The sequence below is a fragment of the Pleurodeles waltl genome, chromosome 3_1 (assembly GCF_031143425.1).
Source record: "Pleurodeles waltl isolate 20211129_DDA chromosome 3_1, aPleWal1.hap1.20221129, whole genome shotgun sequence".
Lineage (NCBI taxonomy): Eukaryota > Metazoa > Chordata > Amphibia > Caudata > Salamandridae > Pleurodeles > Pleurodeles waltl.
The window spans coordinates 717,603,023-717,624,202 of NC_090440.1; the positions used below are offsets into that span (position 1 = coordinate 717,603,023).

General features: G+C 42.0%; 1 protein-coding gene across 3 annotated transcripts in view; it reads right to left on the bottom strand.

Moving 5' to 3' along the window:
- The window catches only part of ICE2 (interactor of little elongation complex ELL subunit 2), a 565,283-nt gene that overhangs the window by 397,874 nt on the left and 146,229 nt on the right, over positions 1-21,180 (bottom strand). For all 3 annotated transcript variants that reach the window (XM_069223465.1, XM_069223467.1, XM_069223466.1), the window contains exon 5: positions 1,295-1,429. In XM_069223465.1, the coding sequence (XP_069079566.1) occupies positions 1,295-1,429 (135 nt within the window). The remainder of the gene's footprint in view (positions 1-1,294; positions 1,430-21,180) is intronic.

A 21,180-nucleotide genomic window follows, 5' to 3' on the forward strand; every position in this document is an offset into this window, starting at 1 on the left:
CGCAGAATTCTTGGATCTACCTGTGTCGAAGATGTCCCTGGGAATTTAGACTGTGCCAGAACAAGATGCGGGATGGGCTCCAACGTCCACTGAAGGAGACTGTAAGGCACAGAGATGCCCTTCTCTTGCCTTCTCAGGTGTTCAAGAGTGGCAAGAAGGGGCAGAGTGCCACTTGGATTGTTTTAATGTTTTTTCTTCGACTTACCAGAGGAATTGGGGCGTGATGACGATCGACCTCAGGATCAATTCCACGACTCCTAGACTGGGAATGAGACTAAGACCGACCCTTGTACTCTGATCTGTCTCAACATGGAGTCTTCTGATGCTTGGTCACTTAAAGTTTCACCTTGTGGAGTTGAATGCCCTTAGGATTCTCTGATGCACGGTCACTGCATGCCTTTGAGTCGTGGTGGTACAGACAGAAAGGAACTGACGTCAGTGCTTGGAAGTGGTATCTATGTTGGTCCTGCACTGCATTACTGGAACTAAACAGCTTCAGTGCGGAGTGCGAACTACATTTGCACAGAGGTACTGCTCAAAAATGTAAAGATCCAGTTTGATGCTTAGGTAATATTTAAAAGGGGAGAAATCTGCAAGCAGAAGTCAGACATTTGTATACTGTCCGTAATATATTAAACTGTGTTCTGATTAAACATATTGGGTAAAAAGAGAACACAAGAAAAATAAAACATTTGAGAGGGATAAGGTGAAAAACATCTAAAAGAAACTGACTGAGAAAGCCATGCCTCAAGGACTGCCATTTTTACGGCCTATGACGTATTTTAGCCCCTCTGTCCTAATGAGCTAACAAAGGATTGTATTTTCGTAATGCATCCAAATAAGTGTTTAGAGTTTGTCTCGGATACAATGAGGTGCAAATCTACTGAAAATCCACTTCTCAATACCATCCGAAAAAAGTCTAGAATTATACATGGTGCATTCTCCGATATATAATTACAGCAGGCAGCTTAATTTTACAGGCTATTTCTCAATACAAGAGACACATCTCAGAAGATTTGTATAAAATGGGTTGTTGTCAGCACTTTTGTCAAATCTATCAACCCTAACACCAATACATTGTTATTTACTACTACCTATCGGCCTTGCGAGACAGTCATCTCAGATTCCACCTTCTGTGATGCCAAACAGACCTCGCACTTTGACTCACAAGAGGAATGATACTTTATGACCAAGGCATGCAGAAAGTAGTAAAAGGGCCAACTGCCAGCCCCTCAGACAGTCTACAAAAACGCTTTGTGACGAAGTCACCTACTAGGTCAAACAATATACATACCAATGCCAACAATGTTTTTTCTAGTTTGAAGGCGAGATCCGTGCAAACTTTTCCACCCATGATGCTGGTTATGTCATGAAGAACGTAGGTTTCAGGATATTTCTTCACAAGTTCCAGGGATGCTTTTATCAACTCCTGTAAAGACAAAAAGACATTTAAAGTTGAAAAATCATTTCTTCATAACAAGTATCTTCCATGAGGAGGCAACTACCAGAACAAAAAGATTATTCATTTAAACCAGGAATGCATAATTACATTTCTCAGCAAAAAAAAAAACAATGCATACGATTCGGTCATAAAATGAATTTCCCGTTAAAAATCTAAAACATAAGATGTCCCAAGTGTCTAGATGGTAAATGTAATAATACTAAATCCTGAAAAAGTTGTATCTATTAGAAAACTCATCAGTCCTAATTATACTCAACAATGATTGAAAAAAGGCTATTTCATCCCATGTTATAAACCGTGTCTGGGCATCTGCATGCACATCTCTGCAGTATGTTTATTAACATACTGAGCTACCTGCTTCAATCAATACATTTCTATCACCCTGTTCTAAAAATCATAACACTGCACAGAAACAAATCGCCCCAACCGCCAGTAATGCACACAATTTCTCAGAAATTGACAAAGAATTAGAGGAAGAGACGCCAAGTATTTATGCACATTTCTTCATCATAGGTATCTCTATTCCAGTTGTTTTTCTCCAATGTAATTTCCTTGCAGGTGGGCATAAAATTATAGAAAGACATTTGAACCGTATCATACTCTGGTGACGTCCATGACAATTGGGACTTCACAATGGCCAATTCAACAGTGAGTCATGCTTTAACGCTAAAAGCCAACACCAAGTCACTTCATTAGTTTCGTGATGATGCTAAGAAAAAAATAGGTAGACAAAATAGGTCCAAGAGCAACAGGCAATTATCAAACTCAACCTGAGCTCCAATTCTCCATTATGATCGATTATTCCAACATCTTTTGGTGGTGTTTGTAACATCATTTTGGACGTCTTCCGGAGTATTGACATTGGTTCAAATACTGCTCAGCCAAATCTGCTGTTAATCCAAATATTGGCGTATGGAAAATGTGTCTGATGAATGTGCGGATAATAGCTGGGCTTCTCCTTGAGTGTGCCTCAAGCCAGAGAGTAAGCCAAAGGTCGTCTTGCACTCTGGCTTGTACAGACCCTACAGGAGAATGTCAGTGGCGTTGGTGCTTAGTAAGCTGTGTACAAAGTGTACTAGTGTTACAAAGGGCTGTCCCTCAAAGCAGCAGTATCGACTAGAGGTCATGCTAGTTACATCTGTGAAGCAAACCTTATGCTGGAATCTAGACAGATCAATGCAAGATGACATGAAGATGAATTCCGGCCTCATTTTAGTTTGAAAGAGAGGCATAATACAGTCACAGCTCTTCAGTATTGAACTGTGTTACTTCTACAGTTGTAGACTTATTCAGGTATTTGTAGCAGCCATGTCACCATCTGAGTAACCACACTCAAGCCATCCTCTTTCGAAAGGTCTTGAATGCACATGCGGCATTTGTAATGATATGTTTTGACCATTGACTCCATGTTGCACGTAGCCTAGCAGCACACCGTCATATTAGTGACCACCAGCTTCATTTTGCTTATTTTAGCATTAGCCACCGCCACGTTAAAAGCTGCAAGTAGTTTTCCACATTGTACAATGTGCACATGTTTTTATTTTGCATGTTCTTTCTCGCCAAGGGCTTAGGATGATATGAATGTACTCAGACGGCAGGGAACGGTCATGTTTTGAATTGGCACCTTCGGATTGTGGCCAAGTCTCGAAGTTTTATTTTCAAAGCTGTCCAAAAGCAATCAGCATTTTTTGAATAATAAACTTCTGCAGTGAGAGGGAGGTTCTAGAATTTCTCTCTCTAGTTTGTTCAATGTATAAGAGGCTGAGACCAGATGGACTGGGGACAGAGAGTGTTTTCAGATCTCAGGCATACCCAGGACGCTAGGGTTTGTCATCCTTCCAGTGAGGATAACTGAGCTCTCTCTCCTCGATCGATTCTGGGATCTGGCGATCTGATGCTGAATCGGAGGGAGATGAAGCAGTTGTTCCCTTGCCTCATGGTGATGCATATTTTTTAATTCATTATTTGCTTTGCATTATAATACAGATACATATACTTGCTGTGTGTATTGCAGTGGAGAATCATTTGTACATGTTTTCATTTAATTGCTGTGACCATTTTTAAAAACGTGTGCTTTCAGCATGCTAATCTCATTTTTACGAACCTTGCAAAGTGAAATAATAAATGTCTTCTTTGAACTAAGAAGCGCATTCCAGAGATTTTTGTCAGTGCACGAGTGTTTCAGCGCGGTCATTAGTGAAGCAAAACAGCATTCTACCCTAGCCTTGTGTTGCGTCTGTTCAAGTTGTTGCAGCTGCCACTGTCCAAGACTTAAGAGAAAAATTTCTTCACACCAAAGTCAAATTTTGAGTTTAAAGAGATGTGTTTGGCCATCTCCATCTCACACATTCCGAAATGCTGTGACGAGAGCTGTAAAATATTCACCTGCACCACGTCAGACACCTGTCATTCCAGGAATCACTATTTGTTTATTAAGGCTCTTGTTAAAACCGCGGTTAACAGCCTATAACTCAAAAACTGCTCCAGAATTGCTACTACATACAGTGTTCAAACATCAGGTGGGGAAATTCTGATGATCCGACCACTGTTGCTGGACTAGCTTGGAAGACAACCTTAGAATTGCCAGCAAAAACATCCATATCAGCAGCCGGATACAATTAGATTTGGAGCTGGTGTAATAGCAATAGCTATCCTTCAGGTACTTTCTGGCTCATGCCAATCAAATTACAAACTGGACTACATAAACACTTTGACCTAATTACAAGTGGGCTGCGTTTAGGTGGGTGGGAAAAAAGGATTCTGGCAATAGCTCCTATCTAAATCTGGCTATCTGTGTCCCTAAAACTGGAAACAACATGTGGTCCCGCAATTACAGGGCATAAATCAGCAGGTAAAACCCTATTTCTGGGACAGATCCTCTCCTATTTATCACTTGCTGTAACAGTCAGTCAATGAGAGGGGCAGGCTTCTCCATGGCAAATGAGGGAGGCGGAGGGTGGTAAAGAGAACCGGCTGTCTAGCCGGGAGAACGTTCATCCATAGGGGGTTGGGTAGGGCCCAACCAGGGATGCACGTGATTTTACTGGCTTGATTTTACAGCCAGTAAAACTAGGAACAGTGTTCCCTGCAGCCAGGAAATCCGAGTGTGAAAACATCAGGACACTCGGTATTGAGCAGAGTGGTACATCGCCAGGCCTCAGAGCAGCAGAACATGAGGAAGAAAAATAAAGTACGGGAACAAGCACGTGTTGTGTTGGTGACCACTCTGGAACTGGTTCTTGTCCAAAAAAAGCAAATTAACATTTTCGTTGAATCAGTGTTAATTAACTTTTAACACTCAGTAAAATAAGTTAATCACATCTTAAAAGTGAAATTGCACCACAGTTGCTGGACACAATGAGTTACCCTACCAGCAGGCCTCTTACTGTTGCTTGATCCGAATCTACTTGAAAGATAGTGCAGCATGGGTGATCAGCTTGATCTTATCCCTGTCATCAGAAATACAGCAGAGACGCATATACCATCTGTTAATTTACTCTCTGATGCATACCATGACACAAGGTACATGTTTAAAAAATAGTTTTTTTCCGTTATTGCTGGGTATATAGGCAAATCAGCACTGTGTAAATCTGTGAAAAAGAGCCAATCACATTTTAAGCAAAAGTGAATGTTTGCACTTGGGTTCAATTTTGAATTGCTCTGTCTCAACGCCAAATGAACAGATATGATCCCACGAAAACACGCTTTGCTCAACCACCACAAAAATACAAGACTACAGGCCCCGGTTGAGGAACTTTTAAAGTACGTGGGGAAATAAGTTCTATCTATGCCCACTTATGCAGGAAACTTTTCTACTTCAGGGAGCTCAAAAAACTACAAGCTGATTTACTGGGCATGTGGGCAGTGACACAAGAGAACGAGGGACATTGAAAATGTTATCTACCATTATAACAACAAGGTAATTGGTGATCTTTATCAGAAGATATACAGAAGATCGCCTACTCTCACCTGTGCATAACGTTTGTTGATAAGGACCGTCAAGATTAAGAGGCATGCATGATAGATATTTGGGGCTTTTTTGTGGCGATGGGGTGGCAGCACACAAAACCTTTTGCTAATGGTCTTTTGGTAGTTCTCTTTATACTCACTAGTTGACATGTGAGCAATGCAATATCTGTGAAAGAAATCACAGTCATGCCCAGTCAGGCCAAAAAGGTGAACAAGGAGCAGAATTACCCCTGATCAGAGATGGAGGTAGCTTGTAACCTTACCAATCTTAGATGAAAGAGGAAAGATGAAGACCATTCATCAAAGGAGATTCACCACCTTTTCTTCCACTTGCTCAGCATGTGTGTCAGCCTTAACCAAGACCAGACACATCCCCACGAAGTCAAAGAGCTAGCTCCTCTTGCAAGTGTTTAAATGATCACAGGAGTAACAGAGCATTTCCAGAGCCAGGTCACAAATATTTTGAAAGGTTTTTCTGACGTTCTCTGGGTAGAGTCTTAAAATATTGGTAAATCGTCAAACATCATAGGTTGGAAGTAAGTATAATATTGGGTTTTTATAAAATGTCTTTCCTTAAAAAATACTGTATGCCTCTGCTCCAGCAGAAATTAAGGGCTTAGTCATTCCTCCTTAGGACAGTCCTCATGTTGGACATCTGTATTGGTAACTGGACTCCCGGCAACAAACTATTACATTTTAAGGGCCTGGAATCTGTTGTCAATTAATTTGATCAATGATGAACAGGGCTTGTTCCAAGCAGACAACACAATACACATCACTTCATCTAACCTCTTCAGCTTCCTTCCAGTAAGTCTTGTATCGGATCATCACTCTAGGCATCATATTTTGGAAGCAGTACATTTAGTTAAACAACTACAGCTTCTCATTTATACAACTGACAGAGTAACTAGTTTAAGGTGTAGGGGAGGTGGAAGGAATTGTTCACCCCTCCCCACACCTTCTTACTTCCATCTAGATCCAACCAGATATGGGGGGGCCTGAATAAGGAAGTTCAGGGTTCACTGATACACAATTGTGAATTCTTACAGTGAAACTAAAGGCACAGCTTTAGGCACTGCCTTCACTTTGATGTCTTACGAGTAAAGAAGTAGAGGCTGTAGTATAAAACAGATCTGGGAAAGCAAAGGTAGGGGGGCAGAAATTCTAGCACCCCTGAACTGTAAGGTGCTTGTAGACGTATCACACCATTTACCTTCTAAAACGTTCTGTAAAATGTGTTTAATCCCAAGGCAGTACATAAACAAGAATGTAATATATGTAACTGGAACAACTAGAAGAGAGCCCTTAATGGATATGTTGCCTTTAGTTGTGAGGGATTCGAAGGCTGGCTTTGCTGAGATGATAGATGGCAGTGCCACTCATCCTACCCTAGTATGATCTATTTTAGGAAACTAGTCAGAACCTAAAAAACATTTTGATTAATAGATACCTTGCTTCACCAAGTGTTTGATGTGAATGCACAGGGTAGTAACATTTGGGAACCGAACTAAGGCAATTTGGGTTTAAAATGCAAAAATGCCCTTCACTTAAGGCTCAGTACGTTAAGACTAGCTCTGAAAGTCACTGGGGAATATTAGCAGTGGAATCCGTGAATGGTACCATTAGACTAAGCCCAGATTTGAGGCTGTAGAACATCACGCCATCAGCTGATTGGGAATAAGTTTTCTACTAAAGGGCATGATCGTCTAGACAAGACTGAAATCCAGGTCCATTGATGGTGGTCAGAGGAAAGTGCTTTTGCTAATCTTGTCTGTTGTTTAGAAATATGTGAAACTGAGGTCAAAGGTGAGCTGTGAAGTGGCTTGGCCATGGTTCAAACAGCTCTATAACACCTTAAACCGTGGAAAACTGAGTTGTGTAGAAAACTCTGGGAGCAGATATCTGTGATGCATGCTAACAAGTTCAGGTCGAAGGAGACCAAATACATCATGAGCTACTGAAATACAAAAGTTGATCAAAACAGTTAACTCTGCGCTTGCGTACCGCACCTTAACTTGTGTAAAACAAACAGAGCCCACACAGACAAAATATGACACTCCACACGCATTGCATCCTAGCTAAAATGGCTGGAAAAACAGAATAGATGCAACCCAGGAGGTTTACTCAGTGATCACCTAAACAGCAGTGAGACTGTAGACACCTAGAAACGAAATACTTGACTTTAACAGGGAAAGGAGAAGTACACTTATGGTATCAAATGCTTTCCTGATCAAGTCATTAAGCTGATTTCTGAGTAACTGAGATCTGAAATAAAAGAGCAGTATTTCTGGATTGCAACAGATATCCAGGACCTAAGCCCTCCATCCCATACCCCCAAACTCAGTCACTACCATTCACCTCATAGATTGAGTTCTTCCTGCCTCACCCTCATCTAAGTACCAACAATGCACATGACTAGATAGGCAGACAGAGCTTTTTAAGTTCCAGGTGCTAAACTTTGGAATATCCTTTCATTATCTCTCCACTATCAGTCTTCTCACACCCTTTTCAGAAAATAAATAAAGACATGGCTTTTCCTTCAATGATACTCGCTGGTAGTGGCAATCAATTCCAGATAGTGTTTCAAAGCCATAAATCTCTGGCCATACTACAACAAGACGAACAAGTTACTTACTTTCAGTAACAATGTATCTGGTAGAGACAGGGTCTAGACGCAGATTTATTAGCTTAGAATTATTTTTCCCAGGCCCCAGCCTGGATCTGGAACCATTTTCCCCCAGTACATCTGCGCGTTGGCAGAGGGCGTTGCACAACTCCGTATTGACATCGTCTGCCGCATGTCACATCAATGGAGTCCATATAAGTCCACCATGATGTCAGTTTCTACCGTGACTATTTTCCACGCTCAAAACATGGAGCCACATATAGAAACTGCCAATGGAAACAGTGTGCTTTGAACAAATGTCACCTTTGTGTCAAATAATCACCAAATTTTTAAATCGAGAATGAAATCGTGTAAGACAACAGAGGAACTCAGTTCGCAGAACAGGGAGGACAGCAGGGTCATTAAGGAATCTGCGGCTAGATCCTATCTCTACCAGAAACATCATTACTGAAGGTAAATAACTTCCTCATCTGATAGAGGCATCTAGGCGCAGATTCCTTAACTTAAAAATCAGATACCAAAGCATAAAAACCATGTTGGAGGGTCAGCAAACGGATACCCTCATAAGTCTCGAGAGTAAAATTGCTTGAAAACAAGAGTAAAAGGACCGGAGAAGAAGACAAATGAGGGAGGATAAAAATACATTCTACGACCTCCAAACATGCAGCAGTAACCCCAGTTGAATTACACCATAAAGCAGGGGAGCACAGAAGAAGCTCATCCATGTCAGAGCAGAGAATCTGCTCATCCGCTGTAGCATGTCAATTCTATGCCATAAGCGACTGACCAACAGTGAAGCCATGTATCCAGAAGAAAACTGATAGTAATTGAGAAACAGACTATGTACTTGAAAAATTACCTATGAGGAAAAACATTCTCCTTAGGAAAAAGAACTAGCGAAAGACCAATGCAATTAAAAGGAGATACAAAAAAGGTAAGAACATGGATCTAACCACATCCATGATCGTAACAGGTAAAATGATGTGCTGAAACACAAGAGGTCTAGAGAAATGTAAAAAGACCGGCAGACATAAGAACGTATGTGAGCCTTTACATATGGAATAGCCAAGGACTCCTCAGCGAACCCACTGATAAGGAGTCATCAATCATAAAAACAGGGAAGGAAGGAAGCGCTGTGATCATGAGCAAGCGGTGTTCAAGGTGAGCAACAGAATCGAAGAGTAAGCTACTCACTCATTTCATGGAATGAAACCCATGTATGAACAGTTCAGCAAGACTGTGGAAACAACCACAGCATTGTGAAAAGAAAGACAAGACAAACGTGGATAAGAAAGACTACCCATGATAGGAGCACCAACTAAGCAAACGGATGTACATCTATCCATTGCTATATGGAGACCAAATTTGCATGATCTACCCTGTGGAAACAAGGAGCAGCATAACCTGCAATGGAGCAGAACCTCCCACTACGTAACGGGAGATCAAAGTCAGACTTGCATCAGGAGACAAACATAAAATGAGTATCACGTGCAGAGAAAACATGCAGATGCCCCCAATGAAGAGAACAATGTCAATCATTTGGCATAGAAAAATACCTCCAGGAAAAGTAGCAAATACAACAAAAATATCATCAAGATGCTTAAACTATATAACCACTGACAGAGGAGTGAAAGAACCTTTGCCTATGCACTACCATCATATAGTTATACAGAAAATATGTGTACACGTACAACACACATCTATACACTTATATATGTTTATGTACACAATATATATATATATATATGGAAAATGTCACTTACCTAGTGTGCTGTTCATGGCATGTTCTGCTGCAGATTGACATGCTGTGCATATGGATTCCGACATCTAATGTTGGGCTCGGAGTGTTACAAGTTGTTTTTCTTCAAAGAAGTCTTTTCGAGTCACAAGACTGAGTGACTCCTCCTCTTCGGTTCCATTGCGCATGGGCATCGACTCCATTTTCCCACAGAGGGTAAAGGAAGGAGTGATAGAGTATATAGGGATAAAGTAAGAGATGTCCATGCAAATGTAATAACTTAAACAACTACAGGCTTCCGGGGAGGAGAGAGGGTGCATGTGAATCTGCAGCAGAACATGAGTGCATTGGCTCAAATGGTGGACGCATAAGTCTTGTAAGCACTATATTTAGATTCCACAATGGAACTGGTGGGGTTCTAGGTGGAATGATGCATTGTAAGCCTTCCATGAAAGCTTTAATGAAAGGAACTCCAAATAAAGAGCTATGTTGTATATTTTGTAAATATGCAGAAATTGCAGTAAGATGTATTTTTATTGAAGAAAATGCTAAGTTAGATTTTTGTAAATGAAGTAAATAATATCTTGTAATAATATCTTGTATCTTGTATTGATGCTCTAAGAGGGTCTATATTTTTAGATTGACAGTAATATACAAATCTTTTCCATTTGTTTGCATAACACTGTCTAGTAGTGGGTTTTCTTTCTTGTTTAATAACTTCCAAACATTCTGATGGGAGTTGTAAATATCCAAACTCTATGACCTCAGGAGCCAAATTGCTAGATTGAGTGTCTTGGGATTTGGATGTCTGATCTGACCTCTGTCTTGTGTCAACAGATCTGGTCTGCATGGGAGTTGGGAATGTGGTACTACTGACTGATCTAGTAATGTTGTGTACCACGGCGGACTTGCCCATGTTGGTGCTATGAGTATCATGTTGCGTGAGGTTTGATGCAACTTGTTGACTAGAAACAGAAGGAGTGGGAAAGGGGGAAAAGTGTACACAAATATTCCTGACCAATTGATCTATAGAGCATTGCCCTTGGATGGGGGAGGTGCGTGTCTGGATGTGAAGTTTTGGCATTTTGTGTTTTCGCATGGCGCAAACAAGTCTATGTTTGGTGTTCTCCACTTTTGAAAGTACTGTTGAAGTACTTGTGGATGAATCTCCCATTTGTGAGTTTGTTGGTGATTTCTGCTGAGGATGTCTGCCAACTGATTGTCTATCCCTGGGATGTACTGTGCTAATAGATGGATTGCCCATTTTCAATTTTTTTGGGGCTAGAAGGGATAGTTGGGATGAATGTGTCCCTCCCTGTTTGTTGAGATAATACATGGTTGTCATGTTGTCTGTTTTTATAAGAACATTCTTCTGTGTGAGAAGAGGTTGAAAAGCTTTGAGTGCCAGAAAGACAGCTAATAACTCCAAGTGGTTTATATGTAGTTGTTTCTGTTTTATATCCCATTGTCCTTGAATGTTGCGATTGTTTAGGTGAGCTCCCCAACCAATCATTGATGCATCTGTTGTAATTATGGTCTGAGGCACAGGGTCCTGAAATGACAGCCCTTTGTTTAGATAGGTAGAATTCCACCACTGAAGGGACATATATGTTTGGCGGTCTATCAACAATAGATCCTGGAGTTGACCGTGTGCCTTTGACCATTGCAGTGCAAGGCACTGTTGTAAGGGCCGCATATTTAATCTTGCGTGTGGAACAATTACAATGGAAGATGCCATCATTCCTAGGATTTTCATGACAAATCTTACAGTGTATTGTTGATTTGAATGCATTTGTGGAATTAGGTTTTGAAAAGCTTGTTTCCTTTGTGTGTTTGGATATGCTAGAACTCGTTGATATTTGTGCTGGTTTGAGGTGTGATTTTTGGTAGTTTATTGAGAAACCTAGTGTGTGTAAGGTTTGTATTACATAACGTGTATGATCTTGGCATTGTGTACGACTGCTTGATTTTATTAGCCAATCGTCTAGATATGGAAAGACATGTATATGTTGTCTTCTTAGGTAAGCTGCCACTACTGCCAAGCACTTTGTGAATACTCATGGTGCTGTTGTTATTCCGAAGGGTAACACTTTGAATTGGTAGTGTTTTCCCTGAATGACAAACCTGAGGTATTTTCTGTGGGCAGGATGGATGGGTATGTGAAAATACGCATCCCTGAGGTCTAAGGCTGTCATGAAATCTTGTTTTTGTAGTAGTATCCTGTAAAGTTACCATGTGAACATTTTCTGACAGGATATAAAGATTGAGGGGTCTGAGGTCTATTATTGGCCTGAGAGTGCCATCTTTCTTGGGAATTAGAAAGTATAGTGAATAAACTCCTGTTCCTATCTGAGACTGTGAAACTAATTCACTGTTTTGGGTGTGTTGCAGGCTGCTTAGAGGGCTGGAATGTTCCTCTATTTCTGGAGTATTGTCCTCTATGTGTGCCTCTAAAACTACCACGTTGGTACTGTGTTTGGTAGGCTGGTTTTGTCTGAGATGGTGATGCCTCTGAGGTTTGTGGTATAAAACCACCTCGAAATTGAGGTTTACGAAATGACCCCCTATATGGTGTAGAATAGAGTGCACCTATTGCTTTTGATGTGTCGGAGTCTTTTCTTAGCTTCTCTATTACTGTGTCTACCTCTGGCCCAAAAAGATGTTCTTTATCGAGAGGCATGTTTAACACAGTATGTTGTTATTTCTGGCTTAAATCCAGACGAACTGAGCCATGCATGTCTACGTATAGTGACTGCTGTGTTGACACTCCTAGCAGCTGTATCTGCAGCATATAGGGCAGACCTTATTTGGTTGTTTGTGATAGCTTGCCCTTCCTCCACTACTTGTTGAGACCTTTTTTGGCGTTCTTTGGGGAGATGCTGTATTATATCTTGCATCTCGTCCCAATGGGCTCTATCATAACGAGCTAGTAGAGCTTGTGAGATCACTATCCTCCACTGGTTTGCTGCTTGGGATGCAACTCTTTTCCACGCAGCATCAAATTTCCTGCTTTCCTTATCAGGAGGGGGTGTATCTCCTGAGCACTGACTATTTGTCCTCTTCCTGGCAGCACTAACTACATAGAATCAGGTGGTACCTGATGGGTGATTTAATCAGGGTCAGAAGGTGCAGGTTTGTACTTTTTTCTGTTCTTGGTGTTATAATGCGTGCCTTTACTGGTTCTTTAAAAATCTAAGCTGCATGTTTTACTAGGCTTGGGAGCATTGGGAGGCATTGGTACCTAGAATGAGTTGAGGATAATGTGTTGAATAAAAAATCCTCTTCTAGTGGTTCTGTATGCATGGTAAACCCATGATAGGCTGCAGCCCTAGCTATGACCTGGTTATATACAGTACTACCCAAGGTGGTGGTGGTTTAGAGGGGTAACTGTCTGGATCATTGCTTGGGATGGATCAGGGTCATAAAGCTCCCATGGATCAACAGGGTCCTGTTGTGAATCATATGAATGAGTGGGCCAATGCATTGGTGTAGGGCTGGTGGGAGGAGAGGTAGGTAAGTGAGGAGAATGAGGAGGAGAAGACTGAGGAGGTTGTGGTTTCTCCTTCTGTTTTGGCACTTCAGCTGGAGGCTGCATAGTGTCCAGTTCCTCCTGAAATGCTAGCTTCCTTTTGTCTTTAAAAGAGGTGCAGTAAGAATTCTCCCTGTTTCTTTATGGATGTGGATCCTGGATTGCCTTTCATCCATAATTTGCAGTATTGGTTTAACCTCTAACTCCTCTTCCGAGGTTTTGTGGATTTCTTCAAGTCTTTTAGAAAGTCCATGTTCCTCTGTATATGTTGGTTTCTTCGGCTCCGAAGCGTGTTTTTCGGGATCAAAAAAGATGAGGACGAAGAAGGTTTCGGCTCCAAAACAGGTTTTCTTATTTTCGACTCTGAAAATTGGTGTTTACCAGAGTCTGAGTCTGAACTTTTTGTTGTTTCTGAGGTTGTCGGAGGAGTGGCCTTTTTTGGTGCCGAACTGGGGGTCGGCCACCGACAGTCTTTTATTGGGCTGAGCCATGGCCTTCCGGCAGTGGCGTACCTAAGGCCTTTTGTTTTCTCTTTTGTGAGGGTGCAGGGGCAGAAGTACTCACATGTTATCTGTCTTCCTCCGATTCCTGCTCCGACTCCGAATCTCAGACTTAGACTGCTGTCTGCAGTAATTCTTCCTCTTCTACGTCGAAATGTTCCACGCTCTTTGACGCCATTTCGAGCCTTCTTGCTCTTCTGTCTCTTAAAGTCTTTTTCGATCGACAGGCCTCATAGTTTTCCTCCCGATGGTCTGGAGAAAGGCAGAGGTTGCAAACCAGATGCTGTGCTGTGTAAGGGTACTTCACGTGGCACCGAGGGCAGAATCGGAATGGAGTCCGATCCATGAGGCTCTCCACGCGGTCGACCTGAGTAGCCCTGAGTTGGGCGCGTGCATCCCGAAGGTCGAACAACGTTTTTTTCCCGACGGTTCTGCTGTGTTGATGGAAGATTATTAACCCGATTGATACAATACCGGCGAAATGAAAGTTTTCAAAGTTTTCCAAATCGAAATCTCGGAGCGAGAAGGAAACACGTCCGAGCCCGACGGCGGAAAGAAAACAATCTAACAATGGAGTTGATACCCATGCGCAATGGAACTGAAGAGGAGGAGTCACTCAATCTCGTGACTCGAAAATACTTCTTTGTAGAAAAACAACTTGTAACACTTCGAGCCCAACACTATTTGTCAGAATCCATATGCACAGCATGTGTCTCTGCAGCTACTCATACCATTGAAGAGAATATATATATATATATATATATATATATATATATATATATATATATATATATATATATATATGGAAAATGTCACTTACCCAGTGTACATCTGTGTTGGGCTCGGAGTGTTTCAAGTTGTTTTTCTTCGAAGAAGTGTTTTCGAGTCACGGGATCGAGTGACTCCTCCTCTTCGGCTCCATTGCGCAAGGGCATCGACTCCATGTTATAAATATATATATATATATATATATATATATATATATATATATATATAAATAAATACACACAAATTAATGTTTAACTTAAACGGCTACAGGCTCCCAGGGAGTCTGCATGTGAATCTGCAGCGGAACATGCCACGAACAGATGTACACTGGGTAAGTGACATTTTCCGTTCGATGGCATGTGTAGCTGCAGATACACATGCTATGCATAGATTACAAAGCAGTTGTGCCTCCCATAAGCGGTGGTCAGCCTGTAGGAGTTGAAGTTGTTTGAAATAGCGTTCTTAGTACAGCCTGTCCTACTGTGGCCTGTTGTGTTGCTAACACATCTACACAGTAATGCTTGGTAAATGTATGGGGTGTTGACCAAGTGGCTGCTTTACAGATTTCAGCTATTGGTATGTTCCTTAAGAAAGCCACTGTAGCCCCTTTTTTCCTGGTGGAATGTGCTTTAGGTGTTACTAATAGCTGCCGCTTAGCTTTTGGGTAACATGTTCGGATGCATTTTACTATCCTTCTACCTGGTCCTTGCTTTGAGATAGGGTTACCAGTATGTGGTTTCTGAAACGCCACAAATAACTGTTTGGTTTTCCTAAATGATTTAGTTCTATCAATGTAATACATTATAGCTCTTTTAATGTCCAATGTATGCAGGGCTCTTTCTGCTACAGAGTCTGGCTGTGGAAAGAAGACTGGCAGTTCCACTGTTTGATATGAAACTGTGATATCACCTTTGGTAGAAATTTTGGGTTTGTTCGAAGTACAACTTTATGTTTATGTACTTGTATGAACGGTTCTTGAATAGTAAAAGCTTGGATTTCACTAACTCTTCTTAATAAAGTAATTGCAACAAGGAATGCAACTTTCCATGTTAGGTATTGAATCTGACATGAATGCATAGGTTCAAATGGTGGACCCATGAGTCGTGTGAGTACTATGTTTAGATTCCACGAAGGCACTGGAGGTGTTCTTGGTGGAATGATGCATTTTAATCCTTCCATGAAGGCTTTGATAACAGGGACACTAAATACAGAAGTGTGTTGTATATTTTGCAAATAAGCTGAAATTGCAGGGAGATGTATTTTGATGGATGAGAAGGCTAAATTTGCTTTTTGCAGATGAAGCAAGTAGCTTACAATGTCTTGTATTGACGCTGAAAGAGGGGCAATCTGTTTAGATTGACAATAAAACACAAACCTTTTCCATTTGTTTGCATAACACTGCCTGGTGGTGGGTTTTCTTGCTTGTTTAATTACTTCCATACATTCTGTTGGAAGGTGTAGATATCCAAACTCTAAGACTTCAGGAGCCAAATCGCTAGATTGAGTATTTTGGGATCTGGATGCCTGATCAGTTGCTTGTTTTGCGTTAACAGATCTGGTCTGTTGGGGAGTTTGATGTGTGGTACCACTGACAGATCTAACAGTGTTGTGTACCAGGGTTGACGTGCTCACGTTGGTGCAATAAGTATGAGTTTGAGTTTTTTTGACGCAGTTTGTTGACTAGAAATTGAATGAGGGGGAGAGGGGGAAAAGCGTAAGCAAATATCCCTGACCAGTTGATCCATAGAGCATTGCCCTTGGATAGAGGGTGTGGGTACCTGGATGCGAAGTTTTGGCATTTTGCATTTTCGCTGGTGGCGAATAGGTCTATGTCTGGTGTTCCCCAGTGATGAAAATATGTCTGAAGCACTTGGGGATGAATTTCCCACTCGTGTGTTTGTTGATGATCTCGGCTGAGAACATCTGCCAATTGGTTGTGTATTCCTGGAATGTCTTGTGCTACAAGGTGAATTTTGTTGTGTGTTGCCCAATGCCAAATGTTTTGTGCTAGAAGGGACAGTTGCGATGAGTGGGTCCCTCCTTGTTTGTTTAGGTAATACATTCTAGTCATGTTGTCTGTTTTTATAAGAATGATTTTGTGAATGAGAAGAGGCTGAAAGGCTCTGAGTGCTAGGAATACGGCTAGCAATTCTAGGTGATTTATGTGAAGTTGTTTGTGTTTGGTGTCCCATTGTCCTTGAATGTTGTGATTGTTGAGGTGTGCCCCCATCCAATCATTGATGCATCTGTTGTAAGTATGGTCTGAGGCACAGGGTCTTGAAATGGCCACCCTTTCTTTAGATTTGTGGAATTCCACCACTGAAGTGATATGCGTGTTTGGCAGTCTATCAACACTAGATCTTGAAGTTGACCCTGTGCCTGCGACCATTGCTCTGCAAGGCACTGTTGTAAGGGCTGCATGTTTAATCTTGCATTTGGGACAATGGCGATGCATGATGCCATCATGCCCAACAGTTTCATTACAAATTTGACTGTGTACTGTTGGCTTGACTGAATTTGTGCTAATACACTGAGGAATGCTTGCACTCTTTGTGGACTTGGGCTTGCAAGTGCTGCTTGTGTATTTAGTGTGGCTCCCAAATACTTTTGAATTTGGGCAGGTTGTAGGTGGGATTTTTGGTAGTTTATGGAAAACCCTAGAGTGTGTAGGGTTTGTATTACATAATGTGTATGGTTTTGACACTGTATGACTTTTGGATTTTATTAGCCAATCGTCGAGATATGGGAAGACATGAATGTGTTGTCTTCTTAGGTAGGCACCTACTACTGCTAGGCATTTTGTAAATACTCTGGGAGCTGTTGTTATCCCAAAGGGTAACAATTTGAACTGGTAATGTTTTCCTTGAATTACAAATCTGAGATCTTTTCTGTGCGCTGGATGGATGGGTATGTGAAAATACGCATCTTGAGGTCTAATGTCGCCATGAAATCGTGCTTGTGTAGCAGTGGGACTACATCCTGTAGTGTTACCATGTGAAAGTGTTCTGACAGAATGTAAAGACTGAGAGTTCTGAGATCTAATATTGGTCTCAAGGTTCCGTCTTTTTTGGGAATAAGGAAGTACAGAGAAAAAAAACCCTGTTCCTATCTGATCTTGCAGTACAAGCTCTATGGCTTGTTTGAGTAATAGCGATTGTACTTCTTCTTGCAACATTGAGATATGTTGGGAGGAGAGTTTGTGTGGTTTTGGAGGTATATTTGGGGGAATCTGTACCAATTCTATGCAATAACCATTGCGGATAATAGACAATACCCAGTTGTCTGTTGTAATGAGTACCCAATTGTTGTGGAACCTTTGCAGTCTTCCCCCCACAGGGGAGGTGTGATTTGGGAAGAGATGGAGAAAGTCACTGTTTTGGCTGTGAGGCTTGTTTTGTTGGCTGATATTTTCCCCTACCTCTGGGGCTTTGGCCTCTATAACTTCCTCTAAACCCACCTCGTTGGTATTGAGGCTGGTGGGTTGAATTGGATTGTGAGGTGGATGCCTCAGGTGTTTGCACTCTAGAACCACCCCTGTATTGAGGTTTCCGAAATGATCCTCTGTATTGCGTGGTATACAGAGCACCCATGGCTTTAGCGGTGTCTGAGTCCTTTTTTATCTTTTCAATGGCCGTATCAACTTCAGGGCCAAAAAGCTGTTTTTCATTGAGTGGCATATTAAGGACAGCCTGTTGAATTTCAGGCTTAAACCCTGACGACCGAAGCTATGCGTGTCTCCGAATAGTAACAGCAGTATTGATTGTCCTGGCTGCTGTGTCTGCTGAGTCTAGGGCTGATCTAATTTGGTTATTAGTAATAGCCTGCCCTTCCTCGACTATTTGTTGTGCCCTTTTTTGTTGGTCTTTGGGGAGATGTTGGATGATATCTTTCATCTCGTCCCAGTGGGCTCTATCATACCTAGCCAATAGCGCTTGGGAGTTGGCTATCCTCCATTGATTGGCTGCTTGTGATGCTACTCTTTTGCCAGCAGCATCAAATTTCCTGCTCTCCTTGTCCAGTGGTGGTGCATCACCAGATGAGTGAGAGTTGGCCCTCTTCCTAGCAGCACTTACAACTACAGAATCAGGAGGCAGTTGTTGTGTTATGAACGCCGGATCAGAGGGAGGTGGTTTATACTTTTTCTCGACTCTGGGAGTAATTATCCTGGCTTTGACTGGCTCATGAAATATCTGATGTGCATGCTTTAACATGCCTGAAAGCATGGGAAGGGACTGGTAGGTAGTATGTGTGGAGGACAATGTATTGAAGAGAAAATCATCCTCAAAGGGCTCGGTGTGCATGGCGACATTGTGGTGTGATGCCGCCCTAGCCAGAACCTGTGTATCCAGTGCTATCTTCCGGTGGTGATGGTTTGGAAGGATAGCAGTCTGGGCTGTTATCCGGAATAGGATCTGGATCATAGAGATCCCATGGATCCACATTGTCCGGTTGTGAATCTAAAGAATGTACAGGCGACTGTGCAGGTGTAGGAGTAGTAGGTGGAGAGACAGGCAGGTGAGGAGACTGAGGTGGTGAAAATTGTGGAGGTGGAGATCTTTGTTTAGGTCCTGGCACTTTAGCAGGTGGCTGAGCAGTGTCCAGTTGTTCTTGAAAGGCCAGCTTCCTCTTAGGCTTCAGAGGGGGTGCAGTTATGATCTTTCCAGTGTCTTTGTGAATGTGAATTCTGGCCTGCCTTTCATCAATGTCCTCCATCTGTGTGTGTTCCTCCGAAAATGTATGGCTTTTTTAAAGTTGTTTCAAAAGTCCATGCTCCTCTGTGTAACTTGGTCTTTTTGGCTCCGAAGCCGGTTTTATCGGGATTGAAAGGCCGGGAGTGGATATTGGCCTTGGCTCTGAAAGCAATTTTCTAGGCTTCGACTCAAAGGGTTGGTGTTTGCCTGTTTCGGAGCCCGTGCTTCGGCTTGAGTCCGAAGGCTTTGGTGGCGTGGCCTTTTTCGGTGCCGAAGTTGTTGCTTGCTCACCGAAGGTCTTTTTGCGGGTCGAGCCATGGCCTTCGGGCAGTGGCGTTCCCCAGGCCTTATGTTTGGCCTTGGTTGGGACAGGGGCAGGCATACTCACGTGCTGTCCTGCCGTGACCGGTCTGTCCTCTTCGGACTCCTGCTCGGAATCGGACCCTCGGATGGAGACTGTGGTGTGCATTATCTCCTCTTCCTCTACGTCGAGACGTTCGGTGCTTTTCGACGCCATTTCCAACCTTTGTGCTCTTCTGTCTCGTAGAGTTTTCTTCGAACGGAAGAATCTGCAGGCCTCACAACTATCCTCTCAATGGTCTGGAGAGAGACAGAGATTACAGACGAGATGTTGGTCTGTATATGGAAGTTTAGCGTGGCACCGAGGACAGAAGCGAAATGGGGCCCGGTCCATGAGGCTTCCACGCGGTCAGCCCGACCAGGCCCGAGTTGGGCGCAGGTGCCCCGAAGGGCGAATAAAGAAGTTAGATTTGACAGTACCTTAGTGTCAATGAGAGATGATACGCAATCGAAAAAATACTGACGAGAATTAGAGAGTTTTAGAACCCGATGGCGGAAAGAAAACAATCTAACATGGATTCGATGCCCATGCGCAATGGAGCCGAAGAGGAGGAGTCACTCGATCCCGTGACTCGAAAACACTTCTTCGAAGAAAAACAACTTGTAACACTCCGAGCCCAACATTAGATGGCAGAATATGCATAGCATGTGTACCTGCAGCTACACATGCCATCGAATATATACACACACATATAAAAAAAGCATCAAAGGATGTATTAGAAAGGACAGCAACAATGAGAACTAAAATCTTGACTAGATTCTTAAGAAAGAATCGATCCAAGTGTGAAGAATACATCCAATGACAACACACCTCCAAGTGTGAGCTCAACTACAACAAGTAGTGTCATGGAAAAAGAAAGCAATTGTACCCATATGAGGTGTCAACAATGAGCTCATTAAACATGACAGATATAATAACTTCACAAAGAAGTAGTAGTATTATTCCCCTGAAAAGAGTAAAAATCCTTCCAATGGAAGGAAGTCTTGCATGCAAGTGCAAAAAATATAAAACAACTCCCAAAGAGTTAAAATAACAAGTCGTCACAATAAACTAACAAAATGTATAAGAGATACATCTCTAGGAAGACAAATCATGTGCTGACCTAAGTCAGAAAAATAAACAAGAATGTTCAAAGAACATTCCGACGTTATGAAAAAGGCTACAGCAAGTGTAGAAAATACATAGACTACAATGAATATGTAATTCCATCTAATAAGAACAAAAAAGGAAGGTCTGAACGTTCTGGAGAAGCTAGTCATATCACAGGAAAAAATAAATGTACCCGTCAAGAGTTAAACACAACAGCTACAGCAGTGGACAGTACAAGGGGACATAGAAAGGAACACACACAGTGTTACAGAACTCCCAGAGAGCTGCTAAAATCCCCAATTCCCTAAAAAGGAAACCAGTAAAATGGTATAATTGCAAATGTGAAAAAACTAGCTGTTTGAAGTGGGAGGAATCGAGAACCTTCCAAGGAAGGTGAATAGCAGACATAGAATGAGCTCTGGCATACTAGCATACCACAGAAATACT